Below are 24,605 nucleotides of genomic sequence, written 5' to 3'. Positions count from 1 at the left end.
ATAGAAGTAATGCTGGTGGCAGTTTGTATCTCGTATAGAAAGCAAAGGTGCGGGTAACTCCAGCCAGGGGGCTGCTCTTCAGGGTTTCTGTTCGAACTGGATTTTAATTTGCTTTTATTTAAAAGGTGGATTTGTTCTGTTGGCAAGCAGTGGGTGAGGGAGCAGTGCCTGTGCAGCCGCTGGCCTGCCCCGGAGCTGCTGTGTCGCTGCGATTAGGCAGCACGAAGCAAGGAGGGGGGTAAATACAGGTGATAAAAAATAATGCTGTAGGAAGACTTAATCCAAATTCCCTCCCTGTCCTGGCTGTGTGTTTGGTGAGCAACTCCTGCGACACGGCGTTTGGTCACCAGAGCTGGGGCTGTGAGATGGGGCAAGTACCTGGCTTGTCCCGAGGAGCCTGATGCCCTGTCCGGGGCTCCTCTCCAGGTGGCTGGAAGCAGGCTGCGAGGCTTTGCCTCTTGTTTAGAGAGCTTTGAGTTTTACAAGTTCAAAATGAGATGGTAAATTGAATTTGTTCATGAGCATGGAGGCTCTCTAGGGTTTCCTGTTTAATTCAGTAAACTTGCTTTAAGGGACTTCTGTTTTAGCAGAGAAAGGATGGGATTGGTGCTTTTATCTTTCTGGCTTCCTTTACTGGTATTCCCCCCTTGCTCCTGGCTCCTGCAAGGTCCATACGAGAGCAGAAATGTCCCTTTCCGTGATTCCCATCCCGGTGCCCCCCATCCCTTGTGCTGCTGCACCCAGCTCTGTCCCCTGCACAGTGGTTTGAAAGGGCTTGGGAGGACCCGTTGGAGGGGCTGCAGCAAAGCCCACCTGTGCTTTTGGGGCTGGCGGAGGATGCAGGACCTTGGTCCTTTCTTCCTCCCCCCCATCCTCTTTGCCCTGCTCGTACCAAGAGCTGCCTGGGCGAAGCATTGCCTCTAAGCACGGCTTGCCGGCAGCTGGCTTTTGCCGCGTGCTGTCGGTGCCATCCGAGCAACAGGCTAATGGGAGCCATATGGAGCGAGCCGAGCGGCGAGGCTGGCTGCGTCTCCCACTCCCTGCGCTCGCAGGGAGCCCCGAGGGGTTTCCGAGCAGTGACAGGAGCAATCACAGGCAGAGGGACCTGTTATTTGCTCTTTCATGGTTCAGCGGTCTCCGTTTCCACCTGGTGCTCCCCAGGGAGTCCCCGTGGGCTGCAGGGGGAGACGGGGGCTTTCATGCGACATGGGGCATCTTTGCACAGGATGAGGGTGTGCATCAGACCTGGAGCCCCCGGCTCTTCCCAAATACCCCCAGATACCGGGAGAAAAAACACACTTTGAGTTTTTGTAGCAGCTTTTGGGCAGTGGGTTATTTCTGCCTTTTTTCCCTTCCCTTTTTCATTTGTATTGCTGCTGAAAAATGAAGGAGGGTGCAGCTGAAGAAGTGGAGGCAGAGACAGGTTTAGCATGTGAATACGGTTTGAGTTTGTCGGTATTTTTGTCTCATGCTTAACCCAATGAAGCACCGTGGTCTGCTAAGCTCAAAGGGCTGCGAAAACAGCGCTCGTAACAAAACTGGAAATTAGGTGAATTTTGCTGTGGTTTAGGTTTTGTTATGAGTCGAATGTCAGCGTGGGTTTGTCATCCTTCTGAGAGCGTCGGGATACAGCAGATGGAAAGGTGCAACACTAAAATTCATTGCTGCTGGGCTTGCCACCGGCGCGTGTACAAACCTTGCACTCACAGCAAATCTCTGGGGTTGTAAACCCCTGCGGAAAGGAGGTGATAAACCCTCCTGAGACTCCCTGGCAGCGCTACACCTCCGCATCTGCTTGTGGGGCTAATGGGACTTTCTGATGCACGTCGACATCTTGACTGGGAAGGTGCTGTTGAAGGACAAAGTCTGATGATGTTTGGCTCTTAATGTTTTACAGCTCCCTTGCCTTCAAACAATGCCTAAAAATACAAGTGTATGCAAATTATAAACTAATTTAGATGATGGAGCATGGGAATATTGCTCATACTCTCCAAGCATGGCCTTTCCAATCATATCTTCGTTTCATTTTTAAGCAAAGAAATCATAATCTTGACATGTTTATCATTCAGTGCCTGCACCAATTATCTCTTTGGGTTCATTCTATAGTTCATAGAACTGATAGATTATGATCATGTTGTTAGGAGAATTGTGCAGTCATTATTCCTCCAGCTGGAGGAGAAGTTGAAAAACAATTATAAAGAATGATTCTCCTTTGGATTGCTTTCTGAGCTCATGAAATAGGCAAGTTCCTATTACTGGGGGCCGTGAGCTGCAAGGCTACTGCCAGTCTTGGTTTTGATCTCTTGTGATCCAAACCAGACGACTCGTAAAGCTGATTTTCTCCAGCAAGCTCCAGTTGTAGTTATTATTTTTTTATGGGTTGATATCAGAGAGATGAATGCTATTGGCCGCAGGAGAGCTGAAACCCTGAATGATAATTTCCAGTTTAATTACAGCGCAGGGGTGGTGATGATGCACCAGTGCATAGCTTTTGGGGAGGGGGTGGTTAGAAATCGAGACCCAAGGCTTATATCCAAATAATGCAACGTTGGCATCTGTGAGTAATTTTGACTCGAAACCAGATGAAGCGTGGTTCCCTCAAGTTAAGTTTTGTTTCCTTTCAAGATCCTTAATGAGACTCGGGGGATTGTGACCCCCCCCCCCCAAGAAAATATTTGCGGGAGCTGCTGCAAAAGGAGTCTCCTGGGACTTTGGGAGTTGAAGGCAGCGTGCTCCTGGGGGAGAGCTTTTCTTTGATCCCCAGAAGGAGCTCTAATCCCATCCATTAACACACTTGGGCAGCTCGATGGTGATTTGGCAGCCTTCCTTCTGTGACTGATCGTCCCCAGAGGAATACATTGCCTTTCTGCTCCCCTCTTGCCCCTGTGCTCCGTGCACGCTATTGAATTTTCAAGTTACTTGACCAGAAGGGAACAGAACCAGAAAAATAAATGCAAGGCATCATTCCCATGCAAGGATTTTACCTCCTTGTCTCTTCAGGGCTTTCCTTTCCTTCCTTATCTCCCAGCTGGTGTTCAGGACATGAACAAAGGTCCATATCCAGTGCATCAGTTGCATACGTGCTTATCCAGTTTGGGCCTGAATGAAATCCCCTGTCCCCCAGGGCTTGTTGTTTTGCCTTCTCCAAGTGGTCAATATTGAATGCTTGGGCAGATCTATTTATTTAATAATGTACCCTGTTAATATTTATGTAGCTTGTAGCTGGCTGGGTATTCCAGATGAATACCTGTTGGTGATAAAAGGATGTATGTCAGTGATAAAAGGAAGACTGGGGAAAATGTCAGCCTCTCTGGAAGGAAATGGGAGACCTGGTTACCCGGGATATGGAGAAGGCTGAGGTACTCAACAGCTTTTTTGCCTCAGCCTTCACCGGCAAGTGCTCAAGCTACACCACCCAAGTCACAGAAGGCAAAGGCAGGGACTGGGAGAACGAAGAACCGCCCACTGTAGGAGATCAGGTTTGAGACCATCTAAGGAACCTGAAGGTGCACAAGTCCATGGGACCTGATGAGATGCATCCATGGGTCCTGAGAGAACTGGCGAAGTTGCTAAGACACTATCCGTCATATTTGAGAAGTCGTGGCAGTCCGGTGAAGTTCCCACTGACCGAAAAAAGGAAAACATAACCCCCATTTTAAAAAGGGGAAAAAAAAGACCCGGGGAACTACAGGGTACTTGGTCTCACCTCTGTGCTCGGCAAGATCATGGAGCAGATCCTCCTGGAGGGAAGAGGCATGCATCTCCTTAAACTAAGCTCATGCTTTAATAAAGAACCTGCTTTTATATGGGTGCCCCAACCGCGGCTCAAATTTTCAAGCTCTCAGTTGCAAAGCATGGATCTTTCCCCTGGCATTGCATGGAAATGCATGGAAATAGGGTCCTTCCCAGTCCTGCTGGCTGGTGCTGGTTGATCCACACAGCTTTTTCTGCTGTAAGCAGGAAAGCTGGGGGTGAAGTGAGCCAGGTCCCAGGTCTTTTGGCTTCTCTGACTGCAAAGAAAAATGGCAGTCTTGACAGCATGGCGTTTTGAGGCTGGCTGGCTGTTTTTGCATGCTCGAGTTGGGTGGTGGTGTCAAGAGTCCTTGAAACTTTAGAGGAAAGATGGAGAAGCAAGCATTACTATTTATTATTTTTGAACACCTACCACCCCAAGCTCCCGAAGTTAACAGGCTCCCTGTAGCTCCCTGCTTGCTAGTATTTGGTAGATGGATAAACATACTTTATTTCTTTAGAAAGGGGAAAGGTTGTTTACAAGTTTTAAAACAGAATGGAAATGCTCTTTTTCATCAGAAGTGTTTTGTGAACAATAACGAAATAATGTTTAAAAAGCCCTTGAAGTGTCCTTTTCAAACGCGAAACTGAAGTGTTGGGAAGAATGTTAAATGCACACAAACCGGAGGTAGAAATTCTTACTAATGAATGAAGAAAAAAATAAAATGCAACTGAAAGCAGAAATCTATGCCTGGCTCCAAAGCCTTTGTGAAGACGGTGCCAGATCTCCATAGGAAATGGTCATATCTTTCTTTAAAACCAAAAAAAGTCACAAAATCTAACCCCACTCCAAACTCCGCTGCTTGCTGCATGGCCACAGGGTGAGCAGGAGGGATGGGGGAACGGCACCGCAGCCTCCTGCCCTTGCCATGGCCCCGGGCGGGTGCCTCTGCCTTTGGGAAAAATAAGCTCCACGGCTTGCAGATGTAAGGTGATGTCTTTATTAATGATGGTAAGGGAGAAACTCTTTGTGGGTAGGAAACACCCGAAGAGCTGGCTGTAGGGTTCTTGCATCTTCCTCTTTGGTTGTTGTAAGCAATGCGCCGTGGATGTGCTCAGATGCTGCTAATTCTGCTTGCCGTTGCTTTTCTTAAAGTCTATATGACTACTTTTTTAATATTAGGCAGTAGCAAAGGTAATATTTCTGGTGAATTCTCCTTTTCCTTTTAATTATTGTAGCACGGGTAGAAAAAGAAACTTTAAAAAACAGATTCTCTGACAGCGTATGATGAGTCAGAGCAAGACTTGCTTGTCTTGAAGAGCAGGTCCAAGGAGGATGCTGGATGTATTTCCGTTTACTTCATGGCCAAACCCATTACAAAATAAAAATATTTCCAAGTGCCAGAGGAGGGAGCCAGCAAAACACAGGAAATCTGAAGGTTTCTGCTTTTTTAATGTCTCTTTTCCTAATGAAATCAGAATAAATTGAGCGGAGCGGCATCAAACTTTGCTGGCACTTGTGAAAGAGTTGATAAAAGTGGCGTCGGCGTCCGACCGACGAGTTGGGAGTGCTCACTTTAAAAATCAAAAGTTCGCAACATTTTGTCTTCCCCCCCTCTGCTCTGCCCGTGTGCTTCAGTTAATTCTTTTGCAATAACCTCAGGGCTTTTTTGGCCTCTGGTCTTTCCCTTGCTCTTACAGCACGGAGTTATCCATGTGGATAACTCGGGTGGAGATTTTCACCTTAATGACGCTTGTCAGGGCCTGTTGCTGCTCGCCCCGCAAGGCAGAGATGGTTTTTGCTGATGGGCTCTCGAATGGGGCCAAGGTGTAGAATAATTGGCTCCGCCAACAGCTCCTCTTGCTGCCGCTGCTGCCTGGAAAAAGCTAATAATGGAGGGGATAACCCTGGCATGGAGCTGCCCTCCTTGCAGCATCCCGTGCCGAGAGGACGTTGGGTTTGCACAGCGAGACGTGCCGCGGTGTGGCTCATCGGTGCGATGGGGAGTGGGGGGGCCATGGTGCTGCCGGGAAAAGCTGGGGGAGGCAGGGAAAAGGACATCTGTGAGATGCCGGAGGCGTCTCTCCAGCCTGCGGCGTTGCTGTCGGAGGCAGGGGTGCAGTGGGAGAGACAGAGGCAGGCGCACTCTGCCATGGGCAATGCAGGCGTTGATGCAAGGTGGTTGACCCAAAATGTCCAGGTTCAGCCCCAAAACTCCTCTCCGGTGTCTGGGATGGGTGGGAGCTTCCATTGCCACTCATTTTTGGGCCTTGCCTTTTCATTTACTTGTGCTCCATCCCTCTGCAAATTCACATTCCCCGTCAACTCGCCTTGCAAAATGCCTGTGCCGCATATGAAATGGAGGAGATAAAATTACAGTATCTCAAAATTGGCCGGGCTCGGTGCAATATATAACATAACAGATGGTACTACATGATGCCTCTGAAATATCTGTGCAATAGCATTTTAAGAAATGTATAACTGATCAGGCAGCATATGGAAAATACTTTCTGTGGTGCGCGAGGGTGCGGTACCCCCTCTCCCGGCACCTGCTCTCCCTCCCTGAGTTAGGGGTGCGACGCAGTGATGAGCATCTCCCGTCTTTAATGGAGGTGTCCTCGTCATGCTCCTGGGGCAGGGCTGTCCCTCTGCAGCTGGGTGATCACCATTTCACAACGATTTAAAAAAAAAAAAAAAAAAAAAAAAGGAAACAAAGTGGTTTTCATCCAGGAGCAGAGTGGGAACACGGTGATTTGGTGGCTTCTTCACAATGTCCAGGAGGTCCCTTCCCCAGGAGCATCCCAAGGATGGGGCTATTTGCACAGGGTTAGGGACAACCCAGCCTCCCCTCTGCTGCTCCTGGTTGAAAATGGGGTCTTGGTCACTTATCTCCCACCTCGCAGTGCCTTAAGCAGAAGACTGGGTTCCTGGGTGCTAACCCGGAGCAGACAGACCACCAGACTGGTCCCAGAGGAGGTTCCTGGTTGAGAGGAAGGACCACCTCCCTCATCCCCTGGGCTACGGCAGAAGTGGTGAGTCTCCAGCCGGACTTTGTGCTGCTGCTTTCAGCCCTTTGAGCCCCCCAGTTCATCCAATTTCCAATGTACCTCATGCACTCACCTTGCCCATGCTGTCTCTGGGCTGCCTTTCGCCTTGTGCACGTCTAAAGCCTCTCCTGCGTATTTGCTGTTCCCTGCTCTGCTTGCTGGCCTGCTGCCTGTCTTCCTGGCCTCATACGTTGGTTGACCCCTGTCTAACAGAGAGGACAATATTTCCTCTCTGCGAGGCTCAGCTCATATTCTTTAAGGTGCTTTGGGGTCACGGGATGAAAGGCTCCTTGCTGTTTCTGCAATGAGTCAAAGTTGAGCTAAGAATAGATCTATAAACAAGACAGCAGGTAAGGTTTCTTAGCAGAGCCTGACGGGACCCTGGGAGTATGTCGTTGCCAGAGTCATTTGCAAAGGAGACGTGGACCCTGCCGAGCCCTCGGTCTGCAGGGTGCCTGGCTTTGCAATGGGGGGGCTGGCTCCAGGCAAATCCCCTCCCAATTTGCAGGTCAGTTTGGTCCCAGGGAGAAGAGTTGGGGCTGAACACCTCACAGCCTAGCGAGGAGAGGGAGCTCTGCATCTCCTGATGGCGGCAGGAGCCTTGCCGTGGCGAGCAACGCTGCGGGAAGCAGCTGGTGGGCCCTTGTTGGGATCGGGAGTGATAAAAGCAAGTCCTCCTCCCCAAACCGCGGCTCCCTGTGTGCCTTGGGAGAGGAGCGAGGGCTGGGGCTAGATGCATGGCTGGGTTTTTTGCCAGCACGTGAGATGCTCTGGCAGGAGGCACTACGTTTGGTTGCTACCCACGCTCGTGCAGAGAGGTATTTAGAGCTGTCAGTCTAGCATGCTGTCTGTCTGTCCCACCACCTAGATATCTATAAAAATCCAGGGTATATTAAATGCCTGTGAGAGCCCTGGACGCACTGTGCCCTGGTGCTGAGACAAGGGCTCCTGGTGCAGTTTGTTGTCCTGTTTCCCCATGTCCAGGCCAAGAGAGCTGGGATTGGAGTCTGAAATGTGCAGCTTGGTCCCTGTTTCTGCACTGATCTACATAACAGCCAAAAGTTGCAGAAAGCAGGCTTCCCTTCTTTGTCTTTCCTGACTTTGTCCTCTCTGTTATCTCGACGGCTTTCTGCTTGCTGCCGTGTTTCTCTTTAATCTGGAGCCCTCTGTTCTTACCTGAGCTACAGAGGCTTGACGAGGAAAGCCACTGAACTCAGAGAGAAATGAAAGGGAACAAAGCTTAAAAAAATGTTTTCTTTCTCTCTCATTCTTTAAAAAAAAAAAAAAAAAAAAGAAAAAGAAAACCCAACCCCCAGAAGCACACAGCCAGTAAGTGATGCCTGATTTATCCTTGAACCGTCTCCTGCTTATGGATCAGGATGCATGGTTTCTGCCCTGTTTTCTTTTCTTTCCCTCCCTCTCTTTCCCTGACGTTCAGTCATTTTAATCAAAGCTAGGGAAACAAAGATCTCCTTTCTCAACCCATCGATGGGAGAAGGGGAATCCTGCCCTGGCGCTGGCGAGCGTGCGTTCAGAGCTGATGGGCTGGGCGAGCGGTGGGACGTGCGGAGAGGGGGGGTGGTACAGAAGGAGCTTGATGTCTGCGTGGAGATAATGTTTTGTACACGCCGACAACGGATAATTACTATGATCAAAGATTTGTGTGAGGGTATCTTGCGTTTCATCAGTCTCTGGAGCGGGCCCATCCTCCTGACGGCTGAGGAGGGGAGCAAATTCCATCGCCGGCTTTTCCCACCATCCTCCTTCCCACTGGGATTTCTCCCAGGAGATGGGGTGCTCTGGAGGCTGGGTGTTTCAGGGGGGCAGAGGGGAGCACGCGTGCACGGGGGCCAGGCTCTTCTCAGGGGGGCCCAGAGAGGGCAAGAGGCAATGGGCACAAATGGAAGTACAAGAAATTCTCTTTAAACATGAGAAATAGCTTTTTTTTTTTATGGTGCAGGTGGGCAAGCATTGGAAAATGTTGCCCAGGGACATTGTGGGGTTCCTGGCCTCACGGTGCTGCCGCATCCGCCGCTGCTCGTAGCGCATCTTTGGAGGTACCTCATCCAACACGCGGCTGGTAATGACTCTTGACGGGAATTAGTACCCTGTCCATCTGGCCCTGTTCTGCCATCTAACAAGAGGAGATAAGTGCACTTAACAATACACCAGCTCTTGTTCAGGCCCCTTCTTCCCAAGCCAGAATCAATAGCAGGTCTCTCCAGCTTTTAGAGACTTAGATGCCATCTTTTCATCTCTCTCTCACTCATTTTTCCCAAGCAGCGCACGCTTGATTTTTCTTTTTTTCACACTGCGGAAATTTTCCCATTCTACCTTTCATCTGAACCCACCTGGTGCTTGCCCAGTCAGGGCTGCAGCTTGCACGCCAGATAAGAAACCCTGCCGTAACTGGGTTCCCCAATCCCCATCTCCACCTCGCTCCCGGTTATGAGCTCTCCCGTGGCCGCCTTTATCTTCAAAGTGCTTTAGAAACACTAATTAATCCTCCCAGCACCCCGCTGCGGTAGGTGATGGAGAGCTGCTCGCCTTCACCCACTCGTGCCGGTACCCCTCTCCTGTGCCATGGCACGGGGTTTCTCTCCCCAGGGCATCCCCGCTTGCTGGGTTTGCTTGCCCTGGTTTGGAGGAGCGGGATGCTCTTCCCCAGGCAGGGCTAGCAGGACAGTTGGTGTCTGTGTCACCGTGGCTGGGGACCTGTGTGAAAGGAGCGTGCTTGCAGGTTACTGCAAACCTCACGAGCTTCAAGAGGTGAGCAGTGCTGCTTGCTGCATCTCCTCCCGAGCACCAGCCTGCCTCTCCCGTTGCTTTTGCTGCTAATTTAGTCTCCTTGCCCAGCTTAATTGTTCTCAGTTTGCATCCACCACGGAGCTGGGTGCGTGCTGCTCACCCAGCCTGGGGTAACTCGCTGTGTTTGCCCTTGGCAAGGGCCGGAGGGATGAAGCAGCACTTGGGGAGCGTGATCCATCTGCCTGATGAGGACAGGTACCCGGGGACGAATGAAGTTCCTATGTTCTTCAAGGTGACGGGGCAGGTCTCTGTGCTCCCCGCAGTCGGGGTAGCTGGGGCTTGACTAACAGGTCTGAGCTGAAGGGCTAAAGCCGGGGGTGCGGGGGGCAAAGATGCTTTGCCTGCATCTTCTGTTTATTCCTGTAGTAGCTCCGAGTTCAGAGAGGCTTGCTTTTTTTTTAAAAAAAAAAGCTATTTTTTTTTTCTTTCCTTGCATGAAATGCAAATCAATAGATGTTGCATTCACATTCTAACAAGATGTCAAGGAGAAAAGGGTAGCCTTTCATTCAGGCAGAGACACAAACACACGGAGGGAGAGGAGGGGACAGGAAGGAGGGAGGGCGGGCTGCAGCCCACAGGGACCCGGGTTTTGGACACTTTCTGTTTCCCCGGAGCCTTCCTCCCCACCCCACCCCTCCTGCTTCGCTCCCCCAGCAGCTCCCAGCCCCGAGAAGAGCAGAAACGCAGTAAAGGAGGGGAGTCTTTGCAAAGAAGCAGCCCTGCGGAGAGGCTTGGAGGAGCTGGGAGCTACCTGGGAATGGACTGGGAAAGGTGATCCGTGGAAGGGGGTGCAAAGGCTGGGGGTGCTGGGGTGGGGAAGGAGAGCGGGCAGGCGGCTGCGGCGAGGCCGGTGGCCTGGGACCTGGTGGTCAGCAGAGAGCCGGTGCTCTGCAGCCTGCGGTCCTCTGGTTGCACAGGACTTGGCTTTGGCTCGCTCCGTCGATGGGCCCGGGTTGCATTCAGGGGCTGATGCCCGGGTCCTGGGGATGCGTGGCTGGACGGCGCGGTGGAGCACCTGTGAACTTTCCCAGCTGTGCAAGGGGAGGGTGAACACTTATTTATTGAAAACTTCTGGGTTATTTACTCCAGAGACTAGGGTGGTCTCAGATGTGAATATGCATTGAGACAGCTTGGGGAAAAAAACCTGAAAATACGCGAAAAAATCATGTTTAAGTGTGCCCAGCGGACCATAATGCCTCCTCACAGATTGGGTGCTGCCTGTCAAATTTAAATATGCATTTTAGATTCTCTGCTTGATACCAAAAAACAAACAATTCCAACTATCCCCGAAAAGCCCCACCAGATAAATGCATATTTATACTTTTTTTTTTTTTTTTTGGTGGTGTGTGTCTTGGAAATCAAACAAATGAAACAGGCCAGTGCCCTGTTCAGTCCTGGAGAGCTAGTGAGCCGTGATAGATTTGTTTGCCTGACCAAAGCACATTTGTTCCCATTTTGCAGATGGGAAAACAAAGGCATCGATGCACTAAAGGTCTGCTCCGAGGTCAGGCGTAGAGCTGTGCTTGGCAATTCAGGTACCAGCCTAATTGGCCAAAATAGATGCAAGGAGAGCAGCTAAGTGTGTGCTGGATTTGGTGAATAGTCATTGCCAGGTGAAAAAAAAAAAAAAGGCATACAGGAGAAATGTGGTGGGAGGGGAAAAAAGTAGGAATGTGTTGTTTTGAAATTTGCCCAAATATAGTTTTTCAACTCAGGTTTTGAAAGCAGAGCAACATGTTTGTTCTGAGCCCATCAAACATTTCTGTTAATTAGAAATGATTTCTTTGTTCATTTCCTTCAGTTCCTCGAGGATAACAATATTTCTTTTCGCCTTGAGCGGATTCAGAGCTTGCTGTGTGGGTTTTGGAGAGCGAGCTGCAGCCGGAGGATTCAGCTGAGCCCTGAAGCAGCGCGGTCCCCTCCGGGGACAGACGTCCCTGTCCTGGGCTGTCCGTGTAGGATGCAGGCAGCCCTGGGAAATCCCAAATGCCTCCTTGCAGCCTGTTTCCCAAAGCGCTTGTGAAGCAAAGGATAAATTTGCTTGACATCAGCTGTTTGGGTGTCAATTAAAGGGAAATTCGGGACAGAAATATTGCCATCCTCGTCTCAAGCTGAGCGAGACACTAGGCTCGTTGTTTTTTACTCAGGGCGATGATTTAGCTCTTTCAGAGGTCAAGGTTATTGCGAACAACATAACTTTACTCTTATTAAAAGAGAAAAGTCCTTGGGCGTGTTTCCTTCGGCATGGTCCTAAAGATGCGGGAGATGGGATGCCTTCAGCAGATAACGTGGGAATATGGTTGAGTTAAAAGCGTTTAAAAACTTGTGGTTTCTTCATGCAGAGTAGAAAATGAATAGAAATTAATGGCTAAAAGCCAGAGAAAGTTTGTCCCAGGGATGCGTGCTCAGCTCCCATCCCTCGCTGGGTGAGAGTACCCCCTCGAAAGCGTGATGGATGCGGCTTTGCACACCGAAAGTGCCATTCTTGTTCCTCCTGATGCAGCTTTGTACGAAAATCATACGAGATAAGAGGCGTGTGCATGGAAGGGGATGCGGTTGTCATCTCTGCGATTAGTCTGCGTCAAGCTGCAACAAGTGGGTGGGAGAAACCTGGGGAAGAAAGACAGCAGGGGAGGAAATTATTGGGGTTCTGTGTCCCGGTTTGGTGGCAGAGAGGAGCTGGAGGGCTCCAGCCCTGGCTCTGCAGCGGCTTGGGGGAATTCATGTGTCGTGCATGCCCAGTGTGGAGTGTCTTTCTTCCAGAAACTCTCTGAGATGATGAGTTTAATGCAAAAAGGCGTCTCGAGGGAGAAGAGTCCAGGGAACTGATGTGTCCTGGGGGACCAGGGACGGCGAGAGGATGCTCAGGCCGATGAGCACAGAGACTAAGGCGCGGAGCACAGTGAAACCCTGGGACAGGAGATGAGGGGGTGGAGGAGTTTGTGACCACTGGTCACAAAAAGCTGTGGTGGGTTGATAGCTGGAAGTCCAAAGTATTGGCCTAAAAGTACACTTGGGCTGGCCTGGAACTCAAAAAGAGGCCTTTAGCCCTGAGTTAGTGGGGAAAGAGATTGTTTTGAGCAAAACTAAAGATTTTAGTTTGTCTTTAAGCATTAAAAAATGCTTACAATTTATTTTTAACAAAACTGCAATGTATATGAAATGAGAAGCTTTTTTTTTGTTTAGAAAATGTCAAAAATAAGTGCTTTTTTTTTTTTAAACTTATCTTTGCAATTTTTGTTTTGTTTTGTTTGTTTTTTTTGCAACATAGCAAATTCAAGCCCTAGCTGGCAAATGCTTCGATCTGGGGGTGGCTGTGGGAGGGGGGACATGGCAGGGGCAGCCGGCAGAGAGGCGGAAAGCCAGGTCTGATGCCCTGCGCTGGGGATGCTCGGGGCTTGGCAGGGGCGTGGGAATGTGCCAAGGGGGGGATTGGGGCGGAAAGCAGGGACTGGGGGGGAACTGTGGCAGCCTGGAAGGAGAGGATTGCATTAGAGAGCCTCAGAAACACTGCTTGGTCTCGGTGGGAACGGGACGGTGTCGGGCAGGGGGGCTGCAGGAGCAGGTGCCCTGGGCTTGGCGTCCTTTTGGGGCTCTGTGAGCCCTCTGAAGGGAAAAAATATGGCTCTGGTTGGGATGCACAGAGGAGATTGCTTCTCGGTTTCAGAGATTTTGTGCGAAAAACACCCACTCATGCTAAAAAGCTTGGATTGCTCGCTGGTTTGCCTCTCTTGGCAGTAGGCAGAGCTGCTGGAGGCTTCCCAGGGAGGGGAGCAGAGCCCGCAGAGGGGCAGGGGTGAGCTAAGGGGCTGAAGCTGGGGGCTGCCCCACCAGCCGCCTCCAGCCTGGGGGCAAAAAATTTCTGAGCCCATCTGGTGCACGAGGAGTCGGTGGGACAGTGCCCATCCCTGTGCCGGGCTGCTCCCTCCATCCCGGGTACCGCTGCCAGCCGGCGCTGAGAGGGATGCTCGGGGGGTTGATGCCCGCATATAACTCCCTGGTTGCAGAGTGAGACCCGCAGAAGAGCGAGTGTGCGTGTGTCAGTCAGCATCTTGAACCAATGGGTGCCTGGTAGGAGGTCTGCTTTCCCTGGTGCACGCACGGAGCCTGGTGCTCCTTCTGCTAGTTGTGTGTGTGTGTGTGTGTGTGTGTGCGTGCATGCATGCGTGTGCAAGGAAAATTCAGAGACACTGACTGCCTGCTCTCGTCTCTTTCTCTCTCGCTAGCTCACTAACTCAGTCTCCCTCCCTCTGCAAACATTGGATTTAAACCTGCTCAGAATTCAACGCAGACGAAAGCAGCGGCGGCAGCAGCAAGCAGCAAGCAAATCAGCCGCTAGTCTACCGCAGCTCCAAGATGTACAATCCTGCCTGCTGGATCGTCTTCACGGCCACAACTGCCCTGCTCTTCATCCCAGGTAGCGCAAAAAGCTTTTTCTCCAGGGGATGGGATGGCATCGGCTCGCAGGGTGGGAAAGCCAAGCGGTGCGCGCGTGGGGGACCCGGACTTCATGCACATTGCGCACGAACGCACACATGCAGGCAGGCAGCGAGTTGCTCTGCAGCAGGGAATTGCCGAGTGCTTCCAGCGAGCGGGGTTCAAAAGCCGTGCCCGTTCCCCGCGGCAGGGCTGGCCCCCCGGGCGGGCACCGAGCCGGACGCACGCACCCGAGTGGCGCTGGCACCTGCGGCGGGGGTGGCCAGGATTGCACAGCAGCCCCCCGGCTGGGCACAGTCCATCCCCTCAGGCAACCTCTGGCTGTAAATGATGGGGTCACGGAGCTTTATCCCCTTCAAAGTTGGGCACCTCCTGTGCCCTCCCTCTCTCCTGAGCTGTCACACTATTCCCCATGCTCCCCCTCATCCCTGCTTCCCTGATTCCTGCCAGGCAAACTCAGGTGCCTGCCCCTCATTCCCTTTTGCAAAGTGAAAACGAACCCCCTGATCCAGGCACCCGGGGGGACCGCGTCGGGCTGCGGCGAAGGTGGCGCAACCTCCGTGAGCCAAGCAGGTGGCTTCTGAAATGTGGGTTGGCCTCATCCCCATGGCTTGCCAGGGGAGGATGAGGGGGGAGATGCTGGGTTTGGATCCAACGCTGGCTCCGTGCTGATGCTCGGCGGGTGGGTCGTGGCAGGGCAGCGAGCGCAGCCCTGCATTGCATCCGCGGGGAGGGAGCGATGGGGGCGGACAGCAGCGCTGTGCGCCGAGGGGAAAAGTCACCGGCGTTTTTTTGACGATGATGTGCACTTTTAGCAGCTGCAAAGATTACGGTCCCTGTGCAAGCAGATGGGGACTGGGTGTCGAGGCTCAGATCTGACCTTAACCCAACATGTGTTTTTCATGACTGTCAGCGAGAATTATGTTGGACTCGGGAGGGCAGGGAAGAGGCACGGCTATAATTTCAGCCGCTTTCCATGGTTTAGTTACAGTGCTTTGCTGTGCAGGGCTGGCGTGTGTGGGAAGAGGATGAGGCTGGCAGGGGAGAGGTTAGCTGTGTCACAGCTGGAAAACAGCTCTTTCCACAGCTGTGATGAACACGAGGGGGCTTGGGCTAAAACTTGCTTGTGGAGGCTCGTACCGTGGGACCATCCACCTCCCGGGCTCCCGTGGCGGAGCGGTGCCACGCTGCATCCCGAGCGGTCAGTGGGTACAAGAGCCCCTGGAACGGGGCCGGGTACCACTGATGCTCTGTGGGATCGCAGGGAGATGTGATGTGCGTTAGCCCTGGGGGGCCAGTGCTGTCCCCCGGGACGTGCGTTGGCTGGTTGAGGAGCACCAATGGAGGACCTCTGATGGCAGTGCCAGCTCTTCAGCAATGCCTTAAACCAAAATGGTGCACCTATAGTTTAGCATGTGAGCATGAGAAGGATGACGCGGCTGTGTGAGCTGCCCGACTTTGCCGAATGCAAGGGTTTTTTTAATTGAAAATATTATCTTGAGCAAGAGAAGGCAGGTGTGCCTGGCGTGGGGATGGCTTGCCTCACCAAGGCTGTGCTGAGCAGAGCATTGACTCTTTCACCATTTTCCTAGACGAGGTTCTTCTGGGTCAAAATTGCAAAGAAATGGATGCAAGGCAGCCGTGCAGGTCAAGTGGGAGGACGTGTGACACTTGACAGGCTGTCATCAAGGTGTCCTTAAGCTGTAGGAGCTGGCAGAGACCTGGCACAGAGCATTTGCCATTTGCTGGTGCCCTGCTGCAGTTTCCTCGGGACGTGGTTCTTTGGCCCAAGGCCTGGGCTAGCTCTGACATCTGTGCGTGCTGGGGAAGGAAAAGGCCTGTGCATTTAAGCCCCCAGTAACTTGGGAGAGGTTTCTTGATCCATGCTTACGCGGCTGTAGCTTTCCCTTCTTATTTCTATTAAGCAGCAATATCTGCTTTGGTTCTGAATGTCCCCTGAGCCAAACCAGCCCAGGACTTTGCTCAGCTGGGCTCAGCCGTTAATCCATCAAGCTAAAACCTGCTGCCTGGATTAGAGGAAAGGAAATATTCCAGTGCACCGGGCTGGCTGCTTGGTGCTTTGCCTTCCTGCCACCACACCGACCACTTTCTGCCTCGAAGCATGGGATTATCAACATCTCTTCTCCTTTTTATTTTTGCATGGCTTGCAGGGGCTGGATGTTTTCCCTCCCTGCCCAACCTGGCCGCAGCACTGATTTCAGTCGTGGTTTCACTGCCGTGGGCTGTAACACGAGTCATGTTGGCAACGTCTCCCTGGATGGCAGCCGGTGCAGAGGGAAGTTGAATGGTCCCTACCGATCCTCAGAGCCTGCACCTTCCCGGAGTGGTTTTTTTTTGCTGTTTATTATTTGCAAGCCTAATCCCGCATGTTTTATGCAGGTGACGCTCCCCTGGGATACGCAGAGGCTGTTTGTGAAGTGCGAACTCTTTCCTTCTCCATTTTTATCCGAATCCTGCGGGAGTTTAGCACGGGGTGGTTAAAATGAGAAGGGAACCTGCTTTTAGAAGGTGTAATTAGAGTGAAGGGAAACATCACAACTTGAAGGCTCCTGCAGAAAATAGCATCGCAAAGTTATTATTAGCTGTAATAGCTTATTTGCCAGTTTTTTCCTCTTTCTCTCACTCCCGCCTCTGTGCTCCCCCCTCTTACTTTTGCTAGGAAAGATGCGTTTTTCCCATCGGGGCTCATGTTGTCTCGTTACCAATTTACTCTTGTGGAATCTAAAGACACGAAAGGTTAATGCAATAATGAAACCCTGACCCCTCTGGTCATAGATAGCGTCTTACTCTGCAGCTTTTTATTTCTTTGTAAGACAAGTTTCCACCCAAAATAATTTTGAAGGTTTAATGCTGTTGTCATCTGGTGCCTTGGGGGAGGCGGGTTCCTGGACGTCAGTTGCTCTCTGAGGTGGGCTCTTTCTGATGGGAAGGATGCTGAGGATTTTTAATGAGCCCAGCACTGCAGGACGGGGAGGTGGAGTGGGTAATTTAATTGCCAAGCCATTGGCAAATGCTTTGAACTGCTGGGCATTTTGGGTGCTGTTGTTTTGAGATGCACCAGTGTGGGCTGTGATGCACTGGAGAATGAATCTGGAGCAGGGGGGGAGAATATTTGGCTAATCTGCAGTTGCGGTGTGACATCATGGCTCTACAGGTGGCAAAAATCAATGCACATCAGCTTCTTCAGACATTTATATTGCTGCCTTTGCTGGTTTGGCGAAATGACTTGTCATGGCAGCGGCTCCTTTCAGCCGTCAGAAATCTGGCAGTGCAGGGTGAGACGGCTGATCCCGTTTTTCACTGCTCCTGGGCATCGGGGTCAGGATAAAGCTTGCAGAGCTTGGAGAGTCCCCCAGTGCTCTGCCATCGCCCTTGCACCTGGGACCTGCTTTCTGTGTCCCGCCAGGGACTCTGGCTGTGCAACCCCGTACCTTCCTGCCTCATCCTCGCTTGTGCAGCATGGCTTTGGTGGTGGTTGTAAATCCGGTCTAAAGTTAAGAAACAGACATTGCAGGAGTTAAAAACACCTTTTGATCCCTTCCTAGGACGGAGTCCCTGCTATGGCACCATGCTTTTCCTGCTGCCACCACTGCCTGTGGCATGGCCATTGCCTCTCTCCGGCAAGGGATGCTGGACTGGTGGAGGGCTGCTGATCCCTGCGACTAAGCCCAAGAATAAGTACCTGGAGCACATTAGTTCTGCTTTAGTGTCATTTCAATATGAGTGAGAGGGACTTAAAGGGATTTTCTGTGCCCTCCCAAAGGCTGAGGATAGTAGTGGGTAAGGCACTGTAGCCATCAATCCTCCATCAGTTGGAGATGCTGGGGAAGAAAGAGGTCCCAGCAGGACGGGGAGCGTGCACCGATGGGTGTCAGCCCAAAAACACTGCCTGGTCTTCTTCTGCCTGAGGCTTGGGCTGTAGTTTCCCTGTCGGAGGTCGATTCCTCCATCTCCTGGCTCCCGGGACAGGGAGAAAGCTGGTGTCAGCCTTCTGGAGGATGTTTTTTTTCTGCTGGGGAGAAGCAGCGCTTGCTCTCATTTCCAAATGATGTGGGGAGGGAGCACAATGGGAGAACGGGCATATGCAGCTTTTGCTTCGTGCAAATCCCTGTGACACAAGTTTCCAGAACAATTTGCTCTGGGGGCTGTGGGTTTCGGGGCCGGTGGCTCCGGCGGCTGCCTTCCAGGATGCCCCAAAGTGGCAAACATTGCTTTGTGTTTTCCAGCAGCTTCTCTTTGACAGTGTCTCCTTTGTGCATTCACTAGTTGCAGACGGCCGGGTGGAGGAGCTTTTGCTGGTGCGAATCCCTGTGAAAACCTGAAAAAGGAGAAATGTTTCAAAGGCACCGATGGGAGCTGGGTACCTTAACCGGTGCCTTTGAAAATCTTCCCCAAAGGCTTGAATATTTGGTTATGGCAAATTTCAAGCTGCATAAACAGCTGTGTTCGTATTTTACACTTGAATATGCAATTTGAAGTTTGCGCTCTGCTTGGTTAGAAACCAAAGTCGCTGGGCGAGGAGCAGGTAAGGAGGCTGCTGGGGTGCTGCGACGAACCCCGGCACGTTCGCGGGGGGAAGCAGGGCACCCGGGAGGGTCCCGTTGCTGCAGTCAGGCAGGGATGGAGGAAAACTTGCGGGTTTTTTTTCCTGTAACATCCTCTGTGACCCTGTGGTCAGCCTGGGCTTTGCAGCCCTGTCCTTTACCCATCCCCAGTTAGGCAGAGCTGGACACTGGTCCCTCTCCCTTCTTACCTTCTGGCCTGAGCATCCCCTGAGATGCTCTTGGCTGCTGGCGTGTGCAGGATGGGGAATGATCTTAGCTGTCACACTTCTCCTTTTTGTTTAAACTTAAAAATAATAACAGCTCTGCTGCAAATCTCCTTGCCTCCCAGTCATCTTTCCCTTTCCCTAATGAAGGCATGGTACTTATAATTACCAATGCGGCAACAGCACATACAGAGGTGGCTTTGACACTTGCTGCTCAGTGGGTGGGTTTTTCCAGGGAACTCCTCTTCATTTCATGCTTGGAGGAAAGAAATGCTTTCCTGCCTGCTTCTCAAAAGCTCTGGAACTGCATTATCACCCTTGAAGGCTGACCAAGCAAGGTGGCTTGCTAGGTCTAGAGAGGTAGGAATGGCAGGGGATGCGTTGCCCTTGTGAACTGATGGTAGCATGAGCCCAGGTATTGTGGGTCCGGCTGAGCGGGACCTTGGAGCTGGTGGGCTCTGCCTGTAGTCCCGGCTTAGGCTCAGAGAGCGTGGGGTGGCAGAGGGCAGTGGTTTGGGGCATTGGTTTGAGTTGCGTGGAGGTGGTGGGCTTCTCCTGGCAGGGCCAGGGAAGAGTGTTTTGCAGAGGAGGTGTCTCTTCAAGATCATCTGAAGCAGGGAGTGGTTGCACGGTTGCAGAAAGCAGAGACTGTGGTTTCAGAAGCTTTCTGGAAAGGGGACTTGATGCTTCTCATGGTTCTCATGTCCTGGATCTGTCTCCATGGGCTGAATTTCCCAGATGGACACATCAGCCTTGGGCACCAAGGCTCATCTAGCTGCAGAGACCCATCGGTGCATCACTGTCGCGAGCAGCCTCCTTGGGAGGAGCTGTTTTGGGGACGTTGGACCTGTTGCCTGTGCGGCAGAGTCATGTGCGCACTGAACACATGAGAGATGAGGCAAGGAAGGGGGAAAAAGAAGAGTTATTTTTAGATTTACTTTTCTGTGAATTCAGCGCTAGTGAAAAGTGCTGGATTGACAGCTCTGGAGACTGAAGCGGGCTGCAAACCACGGAGAAGGGGTAGCCCGGCAAACCGCCCTGCGAGCTCTGTGCTTCGGGATGGGATGCTGGGACCAGACCTCATCGGCTCAGGCTGTCTGGGCAGCAAAATCATGGAGGGGTGTCCGTTGTGTTGGCCAGGGCTGATGCACTGGAGGGGTTTTATGTAGAGATACAAGCTTCCTAGGGAACAAGCTGGGTTTACCTGTGGCTTTGTCCTTCGTGGCTTACCCCGTGGTGAGCTCCTCGCAGCTCCTTAGCCACGTGAGGACTGGCTGAACCTGCAACAGGAGGGCTTGGCCTTCCTTCTGGTACAGCAGGAACGTTACCCTTTCCACTAACCAGATTGCCCAGGCACGTTTCTTCCCCAGGCTCCTTGCAGAGCATGGAAGAAGAGGTCTTCACATGGGGCTTCGGACCCTCAGAGCAGCTCTGAACTGGTGGCACTGGGGGGGAGCCAGGCTGCCTGCGTCCCACGGCGTGCTCTCCGAGCAGCGTTCCTCTGCTGTCCACCTGCCAGCCCATCGCCTCCTCTTGCCCAACTGTTTACTTCTGGCTTTTGTTTCCTGGACTTGTTGCTATGCATGCGGCGTGTGGAAGGAGCTCCAGCGAATGTAGGCCACACTTTGATTGTTCAGCAAGCTGGAAAATGATGATTATAATTTTTGACAGAAGGGAAGGAGGGGGAAGGAGATCTCTGGGCTTTCAAATCTGCTCTGTCATAAGCAGGATCTTGCAAGGGCCTTCTGATGACTTCTCCCGCCCCAAAGGAAATGGCGTTAGCATAGCAAGAGGGGCTAGAGGAAAAATTCCTCTCTTTGCAAGGACAAACCAGCGCTTCTTTCACCAAGCCTTCCACCTTGTGCGGCAGTCCTGTCACAGTGCATAAGCGAAACGTGGTTGGTGTTGCCCAGTAATCGAATGGGAAGGATCCGAGAGAAACCTGGATGCTGGTAAAAAAAGCCTCATCCCTGTTAGAGCAGTGTGCATGGGGTGCGTCCTTCGTGGTGCAGCTGCCGGCAGAGGTCCTGGTGGAGTGCCGCCTGCAGCACCAGCCCCAGGGCACATGGGCATTAGGGTCCTTAAAGCCAGCCTGTGCAGAGCATCCCGAAACTGTCTGGAAATGAAGCCCGAAAGATCCCATAGACTTATCCCAAACAGGCAGCTACATTTGGGGCCACATCACGGCTGGACTTGTCTCGGCACGTTCCTGGGTGGCAGCAGAGCCTGTGGACACCATAGCTGCTCCCACCGTGCCCCTTCCCAGCTCAGCAGTCCAGATGATCGCCAGTGGCATCGGCTGCATGGGCCCTGTCGGATCTGCCCGTTTATTTATTTTATTTAATGGCGTTGGCTAATTTCCACTTTAAAATTTTTTTTTTGTTTATTTTAATGCGATCACTTCTAATGAGGCTAATGACATTTAGTCTCCATGGCGGCGCATTTTAATTTGGTCACCGAAATGTCAGCGCGAGGCAGCCTCCTCCTATCTGTCCGCGACAAAAGGCTCTGCAAACAAAGGGGCTCTGTCCCCTGCCGTCCCTCGCCCTCCTTATCTCCTGCCTCCCAGGGACGGGCCAGGACATTTGGCAAAGCCACCCTCCCGCCGTCCCCGCCTCTGCTGGCACCAGGGGAGCGGGCTCGGCCGCCAAACGCTGCGAGGATGAAAGGCGAGGGCTGCCGGAAACGCAACCTTTTGAGGCAAGCCAGCGCGACATAATTAATCAGATGTCAAAACCTGTAAGCAAAGTTAGCTTTGATCGGCAGGGAAATCTGTCAAATAGGTTGTTCTGCTGCCTGTGGTGCTTTTCTCGCTCTCTGTCCATCCGTCTACCTTGCTACCTCTCCTTGCCATGGCTGGGGTGGCAACCTCCTGTAGCCAGGTGGGACCTTCCAGCTTGCAAAGCATGGACCAGCATCTCCTCGCCGGAGCCGGCGGCAGGGCTGGTGCCATGGGACAAAGCGATGAGGGCACTCGTGAGCCCCTTTGCTGAAATGCCATGGGGTTGGAAATGGGACACAGCAGGGAGGGGGTCCATGAGCTGAAAGTAGGCATTTGCAGAGGTCGAGGTGATCAGATGCTGCCATGTGAAATTGGAGAGGGCTCTGGTGCAAAGTCGGGGTGTCAGGAGCACCCTAAAACCCAAGGGAGACGGCGCTGGGGTTGCAGGTGGCCGCACTGGAGAGATGGCAACTTCTCTGTGTTGTGTTGTACTTGAGTCCTCTCAAGATGTTGAACCTTAGAAGCCCGAGCCTTTTTGCTTAAGAATGAGTCCTTTTTTCTGCAATCTGGGTCCAAATGCAGCTGAATTTGATCTGTTCTCCTTTGATCTGTTCCTCCCTCTCCATTCTATGTACCAGCAATGGATGAAGATTAAAGTTTGCAGCTTCTGAGCAAACTAGGTTGCTCATCAATGCATGATACCCAATTACCTGCTGATACCTCAGGAGTGAGAAGGTATTGATCCTGCTTGGATTTGAACTTGTTGAGCCAAAGAGTCTGGATATTTCAGATTTGTTGCTTAGGACGTGCCATTTCCTTCAGGAATCAAAGTGCGATGCAGGCTGCGTTTCTGTGCCCCATGGTCCTCGGAGCTGATGGGAGGTGGGTCTGTTGTCTCTGTCGTGTGGGAAATGACCAATAAGTGATAAATAAAAGCATCTGTACTCTCCACAGTACAGGAGGGGGGTGCAGGAGTAATGACTTTTGTGATGTGCATAAGGAACATCTCCATTTTACTGAAAATGAGTCCCCAGAAGCTGATTTTTTTCCCACACATGGGTGGTTTTCTACGCCCTCCCCGCACACCATCTCTTCGTGAGCAGCACAGGCTGCAGAAGCGCCTTCGATAGCATCCCCTGTGCCTGCCTTCCACCTGTCTTCTGCTGTGTGTCATGTTCCCAACCAGAAATAGCCTATCAATTCAAAATAAAAACAAAAATTCTCCCAAAATTACGTGGTGAGATGAGGCCTGAGGGACTGGATAGAAACATTTATTACTGAAACTCGGCGGTATCAGGTCTTGCTCTTGCGTAGTGGTTGTTTCCAGTAGATCTTAAAACACTTCACGAAGAAGAGAAATTTCGTTGTGCCTGTTTTTGCAGACAGGGAAGCCAAGGAATAAAGAGGGAAAATGACTTGCCTGAGGCATGTGCAGAGACATGTGTTAAAAGATGTGTCCTCAGTGTAGCTCCAAATCTGAAGTGGAGGTTTCTGCACGTTTTTCCTTGTGAAACAGTGAGTTTTGGCTTCCTCCTTTGAGAAACACAGGAGAAAGACTGTGAGATCAATACATTGGGTCCTAAAATCCCTGTGGTGTGCTGCTGTGGAGCTGGAGCATGACAGGGCTCTGGGCTTGCACTTCTGCGACTGTCAGAGCAGCTGATGTCCTGGTTAGTGTCGCTGGCAGGAGAGGCTGAACCATGCTTAAAGCAGCAATGTCTGGAGGTAGGAAAACATGAATTCACAATTAGCAAGAGATTTAGTCTGGCTTTGAGTCGAGGAGCACCCTCTGCTCCTCTCAAAGTTGGTAGGAGAGCAGCGTGTGCTTGAGCCCTCTGCCCTTTCACGTCTCGTCTCTCCCTGCCTTCCCCTAAGGTCTGACAGCGACGATCTCCAAGGTGAAACCAGGAGGTGAGCGGAGAAGAAATTCTCAAGCATGCTCTTCACTCTACTCTTGGGCTCCAAATGGAAACGCTCTTTGCAATTTAACGGAGAGCGCACATTTATCCCGGCGATGCCTGCTTTGTGCGCTGCAGCATCCGCTGGCCGCTCCGAGGCCGAGAGTCGATGCCTTTGCCAGCCTTTCTGTATCCTTGGGATACTTTATCTTTATAAAGTAGCAATAAATGGACAGTATAATATATTTCACTTTTAATAAGGTGTTGCCAGTTGCACACACTCCGCAGAGCAATTAGTGTCAAAAGCAGCTAAGCAATGGTGGGGAGCCGTAATTCGACTGTTTACCGAGTTGGAGGATTTATGGGCAGGCGCTGGGGGGAGCCGCGGTCGCAGCTTGGCTGGAGATAGGGGAGGTGCTGTGCTCTGGCTTTAAAACCATGCGCCTCTGAGCTGTTGAGAGTCCTGCTGAGTTGTGGCAACTTGAGAGAGGCTCAAACGAGCCACTGCTTCATTTTGGTGGCCCCCCAGCTCTGAGGCTTGGGAGGGTGCCTCCGAAAGGGGATGCTGAGCCTGCTCAGATGTGCCAGCCATCTGGGCAGTTGCCCAAAATTCAGGTGGGGAGGACCTCTTTGCTCTTTGTGCATTGGCCTGGAAGGCAGAGCTTTGCAGCGTGAGGTTGTCCTCATTGGGGAAGGGTTGCATCTGGATCGAAGGGAGACTCTGGGCTTGGTTGGTACATGGGTGTTGAGCTGATGGAGATGGTGCGAGAGGGCTGGAGAGGGGAGTTTTCAGGTCTTGGGAAGGCTTTTCTGCATCCTTCCAGCCCATGAAATACATGGAAGTATCCGGAGCTGATGGGGGACCATACTCGGTGGTGCTGCTTTGCGTGAGAGTAACTCCTTTTGCCATGCGACATTTTCTATCCCAGGCATCCAGGACTTCTTGCTTTGTTTGTAATTTTTTTTAGCATTGGGGAATGTTGGGCAAAGAGCTTCAGTGAGCTCAGCCCAGGGAGGTGCTTGTCTCTGCCTCCTTCCCGTGAACTGAATATCCCCTGCTTTTGTCTGGAGACTCTCTGATCAGCACAGGTTGTACTGTGCAGTAGGAAGGCAGTTTTTATAAAGACTGCCCGCGTGTTGATCTCTCTGCCGAGGCAGTCAGCTAAGCGAT

At 51.8% G+C, this 24,605-nt stretch overlaps 1 protein-coding gene across 2 annotated transcripts in view; it reads left to right on the top strand.

Moving 5' to 3' along the window:
• Positions 1–13,304: 13,304 nt before the first annotated feature.
• The window catches only part of LOC104016637 (opioid-binding protein/cell adhesion molecule homolog), a 303,394-nt gene continuing 292,093 nt past the window's right edge, over positions 13,305–24,605 (top strand). Inside the window, exons 1-2 of one of the 2 annotated variants that reach the window (XM_009469552.2) lie at positions 13,305–13,384; positions 13,815–14,005. In XM_009469552.2, coding sequence (XP_009467827.1) covers positions 13,945–14,005 — 61 coding nt within the window. In that variant the 5' untranslated portion in view covers positions 13,305–13,384; positions 13,815–13,944. Of the gene's footprint in view, positions 13,385–13,537; positions 13,660–13,814; positions 14,006–24,605 lie in introns of those variants that run through there. The other variant, XM_087763289.1, reaches the window with a different exon arrangement.

Source organism: Nipponia nippon, unplaced genomic scaffold (assembly GCF_047370975.1).
Source record: "Nipponia nippon isolate SJK-2023a ecotype South Korea unplaced genomic scaffold, ASM4737097v1 scaffold_28, whole genome shotgun sequence".
NCBI lineage: Eukaryota > Metazoa > Chordata > Aves > Pelecaniformes > Threskiornithidae > Nipponia > Nipponia nippon.
Note: the sequence above shows the minus strand (reverse complement) of the source record. Positions and strands in the feature narration are given on the sequence as shown.